The 6581-nt window shown below is 33.2% G+C and overlaps 1 protein-coding gene across 3 annotated transcripts in view; it reads left to right on the plus strand.

Annotated features, from left to right (window-relative positions):
• Nucleotides 1-4442, plus strand: part of LOC124177824 (tetraspanin-5) — an 88422-nt gene extending 83980 nt beyond the window's left edge. For all 3 annotated transcript variants that reach the window (XM_046560684.1, XM_046560678.1, XM_046560668.1), the window contains one exon: nucleotides 223-4442. In XM_046560684.1, the coding sequence (XP_046416640.1) occupies nucleotides 223-291 (69 nt within the window). In that variant the 3' untranslated portion in view covers nucleotides 292-4442. The remainder of the gene's footprint in view (nucleotides 1-222) is intronic.
• The last annotated feature ends 2139 nt before the right edge of the window (nucleotides 4443-6581 follow it).

The following is a 6581-nucleotide window of genomic DNA, read 5'->3' on the forward strand; positions in this document are numbered from 1 at the left end:
ATTCATTTATTTATTTATTTATTCATTCAATTATTTTCATTTTTTTTTTTTTGTATTATGTGTACGTAATCGCTTGTCGCAATGCGCACGTTGCCACTGTATATATCGTCGTTACGTGTAATAAGTCAATGATTCGTTCGTACATATTTCGCAACAAATTTAGACCATCTCTACATATTTTGTTCGCCTTTGAATCATTACCCGCTTTTTATCTTTTTTCAGATACTGGGCATATGCTTCGCGCAAAATCTACGGGCGGACATATTTGCCCAGAAGGCTAAATGGCATTGACAATCAAGGGCCCCCACGGCAGTCTAGCAGCTCGCCTGTATCAGGCAGCGCGCTGGTCGTTCACGTTGATTCATTATTATTACACTGTACAAAATCTAAGAACAGAATATTACCAAGAGATAAATAATAATAATAAGAAGAAGAAGAAGAAGAAGAAGGAGACGATAACACAAAAATAAACAACAAAACGAAACGACGATTCAACGGGTGTATTATACAAATTGCGGACCGATAATCAACACTCGACAAGGATCTTCTAGAAGGGAGCTAGACGTAGCTCACAAATCTCGAAATGTTGAAAAAAAAAACTTATTAACATTAAGCTTCGTAGTTGACAAAAATTATCAGTCCGTGTGAAATTCTTCAAGAGATTTAGTAAGATCTAAGGATTGCAATATTGAGATAAAAGTGCTAAACAAATTGACTAGTTTGAAAGGAGTGAAAATTTTGTCAACATTCCATTGGCTATTTTCAATTTTTCAATCTAAAAATCGGATGATGTACCATTTTTGTGTTAAGGTAAATCTCTCTTCGAGTTTTCATCCGTCGAACGGTGTTAAAAACAAAAAACCCGAACGCTCAGCCAGTCGAGGTCCGCCGCGTCGGTTTAAATCGTGTTTCTGCAACGTTTAGCGAGACTTTCGTGCAGTTATTGTCGTACATTCTTCGAATAATTGTAAAATCAACGTGCGCCGTGGGGGCGCGGGGAGGAATTGGCCACCTCCGCCGCAGAATTTGCTCGATCCGTCCGAGCTTTATACTTCAGGCCGTTTCGCGTCATTTCCGCAAGTTTACCCTGAAGCCTTCGGTAATTGGAAGAGAAGAATTACGTCGGGCGCGTGTCGAACTTAATCAAGCTCTTTGATCAGGTTGTTCGACTGTTCGTTTCGTTGTTAGCGAGAAACACCGAAGAAAACCTGTTCCGAATTTTCTTTTAGTCGCTTGTAGAATTTGAGTGTCGCATTTGTAATTTTTTTCAATGCCTTCAACGACGACCGAAGAGCGAAAAGCTTGTTCTTGTTCGACGCTAGGGGAAAATATGTATATGAGATGATGTAAAAAAGAAGAACAAAAAAAAAAAAGTGATATTTTATATTATATTATATTTTTAAGTGGACTGTTGCTTGAACTTTTTTACTTGTAGAATGTTAAACGATTAACATATACTTGAAAACGTTATACATTCCTGAAACGTATTATTATATAGTATCTCTTTTTCAAACTAAATCCTCATCGTCGTGAAAGGTATGGAGAATTGGGGAATACCGGAATTATAAATTATCTCTCGATTCGCTCATCGACGCTGCACTTGTTTCTTTTGTAGACTTTTTATTTTTATTCCTTCTTTCACGGCATTCCTGAATTCTCGCTACTTAAAATCTCGAGAAACGATTATTGTTATTGTTATTTTTCTAACTAAAACTTTCGAATTAACGGGATATCCAACGTTGAGGATCAATAAAAATACAGTCACATTGTAGAATACGAACCGCTACACCTCGGTTTTGTTAACGGCGAACATTGTTCAACGAAATTCAACGTTTCCTTATGTTCATTTTGTACACATAAGTACGTACGTTGAAAGAACATACGTTAAGTAAGGTCAGCCAAATTAGCAAATGATTTCTTCTTGTCGTCTCTTCGAAAACTTGCGTTTTCTTTACTGAATCCACCTGGGATACTCCTCGATAATCAATTCAGTGTTCCGCTTTGGTATGTACGTACAGCTAGGATATGTAAACGGCTGATTGTTTTAAAATTGGAACGTAATCACAGGTATGATGCATTTTATAGCCACGGACTATTAATATCGGTTTCGAGAACTGGAACAGGAAAATATTTTGGTAAAAATACAAATTAAAAAAAAAAAAAAAAATAACCATTGCTCTAGCCAACGCCTATACCTTTGTTAGACTTGAATAGAGGCTGCTTAGTTAGGCTAGGTAACATGAAACTAATTTACATGTACGTATTATCATAATACGTACGTACATGTTTTATTTCTAAGGTTATACGTATACATTATTATTATGTCTATAAATCCTATGATTGACCATAAACGCAAGAGAGAGTTGGGGGAAATAACTTGATATACATCGTTGTCGCAAAACTTGATATTTTTCAATATAAAACATTACGTGTTATACGTATAATTTACGTATGTACTATCATGCATATATAGTATATACGTATACCTGTCATAGATAGAAATATATACATACTAATAAATGTCGAATTTTTAAGACGCCTAGTCTTCAAATAGGATTTATTTTACTATCGTTAGTATTATAAAAAGTGTACTAATTAATGTGTATATTTATCTATTCATTATAACAGACATATTAACGACAGTGTTGAAAATCGACATTATTTTTCAACGTTTGGCTTCTCACTCCCAATATCTCTCTTCGCGCGATAAAGAAATATTCCAAGTACATTCTTGACATTTCGTTTATTTACTTAGCATAACTTTGATTCAACAGAACTACATCTCTACAGATGTATTCATTGTGAAATTTTCAAAATAGTATCAATTCCTCAACAATATCTTTCGACTGCTTATCGATTTTCTTCATCATAATCTCATGCGGAATAGGAAGAACCGTGATTTTTGGTACCGGAAGCCCCTTTCATACATAACTAACCTCACTAGTCATGTATGAAATGAAAATAATGACGATTTTTAATTGCTAAAACTCAATTGTAAATGCTTGTATTTTACACTATTGTTCCTCTCTCTCTCTATCTATCTTTCTATCTCTCTCTCTCCCTTTCTCTTGTTTATTTGTATTTAATCGATTATCAATTTCTTTTATTTTCTTTCTACAATTGACGCCATTCCATTTATAAGGTTTTGTATTCTTTATTAGAAAAGAAGAAAACGTGCGTTGTACGTGACTTGTGAAATATTTAAGTCGTCAACCTGATCCAATATTCTGAACCAAAGCATACGTGAATGTATTAAGTTACAATAAATACAGATAACGTATAAACAGTATCTAGAGACTCGTACCGGCGAAGGACATCTGGATCACGTGACAAATATTTTAGTTTAATGAGTAAGAATTAATTCGAGGAGAAAAGTCAAGTTGATTTATCATTGATTTTATTTTTCTTCCCCCTTTTTTTTATCCTTAACATAATTCAATACTGAGACATGACATTATCGTTGAATCGAATTCAACTTATTTTATACTCAATGATTTAATATTCTTGTGAATATGCTGGCGAATTGTTGTTATTATTATTTTTTCTTCTTCTCCCAACCATTCATCTCACGGATTGAAAATTGTACAGACTTTTATACGATTCGTTTAGATTTGTATGAAAATTAAAGAGCCCTGTAGTCGTAACGCTAAAATGGCGATGACTGGGAAATTTTGTTTTTTCAACTGCATTTAACTGTAACATCGTTGGAAATATTATGAAAGATACGCACATTGCCGCAAGAATCGTTATATTTACGTTATATAGATGTAGGCATAAAAGATTGTGCATTACGAGACGAACTTAATTCAATTATTATCGTTTAATAATAAAAATTTTCAACATTATCATTTTGTATCATCTTTTACTTTTATACGTCCTTCTTTCTTTCTTTGCCTCGTTTAGTTGTTTTACTTACTAAGTTGAAAATCCATCGAACTAAACGAAAATCAGCGAACCGTGTCAACTGCGAAGAAACGTTGATGGAACTTTTATTCAATTTCTCTATTCATTCATACAATTTATGATTTTCGTCGCTGTCAGTAGGTGAATTTTATAGTGACGAGCAAAATTCACCTATCCGTACGTGTAAGATAGAACTTCTTCGTTGATGATTTTCAATCATTATAGCAACAGTTATTTAGGTACATACAGATAGTGTTCGAATATTATCAGTGTAGTTTTTCAACGATACCTTACACATCCAATGTAAATATTGTAAATCCAGACAAACATGTAAAAATAAGTACATACACAGATGAAGGCATCTGAAGAGAAAAAGTGCTTGACCAATATTATAAATAAAAGGGGGGATAAATAAGAGGAGAATAGCTAAGGCAAGAAAAAAAAGAAGAAAAAAGTAAATGAAATACTACGGTGTATCACACGTGTTGCTTACTAGATTGTAACGTAATCGGATTAATCTTAATGTATATTTAAGCGCACGCAAGAGTGAAAAATTTAATCATAGCTTACTTCGATGCTGTAAATTATTTTCGATTCTTTTATTTTTTATTTATTTTTTTTTCTCGCTTCAATATTTTCGTTTCTTGTTATTCGTGCAACAACTGAATTTGCATATATACTCGTATCATCGAGTTTCATTCGGCTCTGAACATATTTTCGAAATAGAAATTACTGTGCCAAAAGAAAATCATGCTGTCATCAATTTTTAACGAAACAAATTAATTTAACGATTTTCTTTTCTTTCGAGAAAGTCGTTTCCGGATAGTAGCGATGAAAGTAAAATTAAAACAGTAATGACAATTTGTTTATTCCATTATCTATATTATATAGCATCTTCATTTATACGGATATAAATATTTGCGGACTTACGTAATAATAAAAGAAATGCGCGATCAAACACATTAGACAAATGAAATGCGATCAATCTTACGTTCGAGTAAACAGAGAATTCAATACACGTATATACTGCCGTTAGATATTTCCCTTTTCACGTATCGCAAGAAAGAAATATCATCACAATGAAGATCTATAAATATAAATATATATTATATCGTTTTATGAATCTTATATACGGATAAAAAATAATTGTTGTTATCGACTATTGTAAATATAATAATAATAATCGCCACGTAACTTTCGGTATAGTGAATAAGAATTAACTGTAATGTTTTTATGGAAAGAATAATATTTATACCCATTGATATATTGATATAGCAGTAAATATGAATAAATATATCAACGTACATATTTTGAGAGTACAAAATTTGATTAAATCCTTTTTAACTAATCGATATACGCTTACATTAAACAAACGGTTCAGCATTATTTATCGTTCCGTTCGCTTTTACCAATCACCGATGAATCTTAAGCACATTCATTTCGAGCTAAATTTTAGGAATTACAGTCAATTGTCCAATATTCATTTCGACCTGTCATGTTAATATACTTGTCGACCGACGTTTATTATCCTTGCTAAATTAGCGTCAGCTAGTCGACAAGTAACCATTCAAAAACTGTGTTTTCTTATTCGAATAAAGGAATTGCCTCGGACCAGGCGGATGGTGAATCAAACTCAACGATGTCCTTTCAAGGATATAATCCTTCGCCAACGGTAAGTTACCGACTTTTGCATTCCTGCTACATATCTGCCTTGGAAACTTGACGTTGATTTTACCCATTCACCAGGTTTATCCACAATGGTTACGAAGCTCCGCCAATGAACGATAATATTACACCGACAAAAGGCAATTGTCAGAACCGCTTGGTTGTCACACAAAAAATACACGATTGATCTCAACGTGGTGGATATTGGAAAATTTCTCAAGAAGTCGGATCATTTTTTAAAATTTTTTTTACTGGAAAAAAATTGAAGACCAGGTAGACAGAGGCGTTGAAATTTTATTATATTTAATATTGAGACTGTCTTAGGGGTAGTTTTTGAATTTAAATCCGTAAAACGATATTTTATAATGTTTTTATGCAATGTTGACAATTCATGGCCGGCTTAAAATTCTGGTAATTGGAGTTCTTCGTCCACTTGTCATAAGTTGGTCGAAAGCATACAATTCGTCGTGAAATTTCAAAGAGCTGAGTTAACTAACCAAGAGAATAAAAAAAGTTGTTCCATTTACAGCGGTGCGTTTTTTGCGTTTGCGCGGTATATTAATTATGCTTGATTCTCGCAAATATAAATCAACTGAAGTCAGAATCATATTTACAAGTGTGCAAAAAAATCTTTCATATACACCAACCGTGGAAACTGCAGCAGGGTTCTAAAATACAAACTTGGAGTAACCCCATTAATCTATGTCTTTATTACTTAGTGAAAACAAACTTTAATGAAAATTTACTTAGGCAAAAGATAATTATCTAATTGTCGTAATAAATTCTGAACCTTTTCGCAAAGCATAGAGCAAGAAAATGTCATTTCCTTGCCTGGCTCGAAAGTCCAGAGACGCTTCAACTTTGGGCGAGAGGTGAAATCTGAGATGACTACGAGATTCTAGATCACATTAAACCAATCAGCGTATCTGATTATATTTAAATATTAATTTGTACCCAATAGAGTTGAGTGGTGTAAAAGAAGAAAGCGCAGATTTAAATTCTCTCGCCATAAT

Source organism: Neodiprion fabricii, chromosome 1 (assembly GCF_021155785.1).
Source record: "Neodiprion fabricii isolate iyNeoFabr1 chromosome 1, iyNeoFabr1.1, whole genome shotgun sequence".
In the NCBI taxonomy this organism is placed as follows: Eukaryota; Metazoa; Arthropoda; class Insecta; order Hymenoptera; family Diprionidae; genus Neodiprion; species Neodiprion fabricii.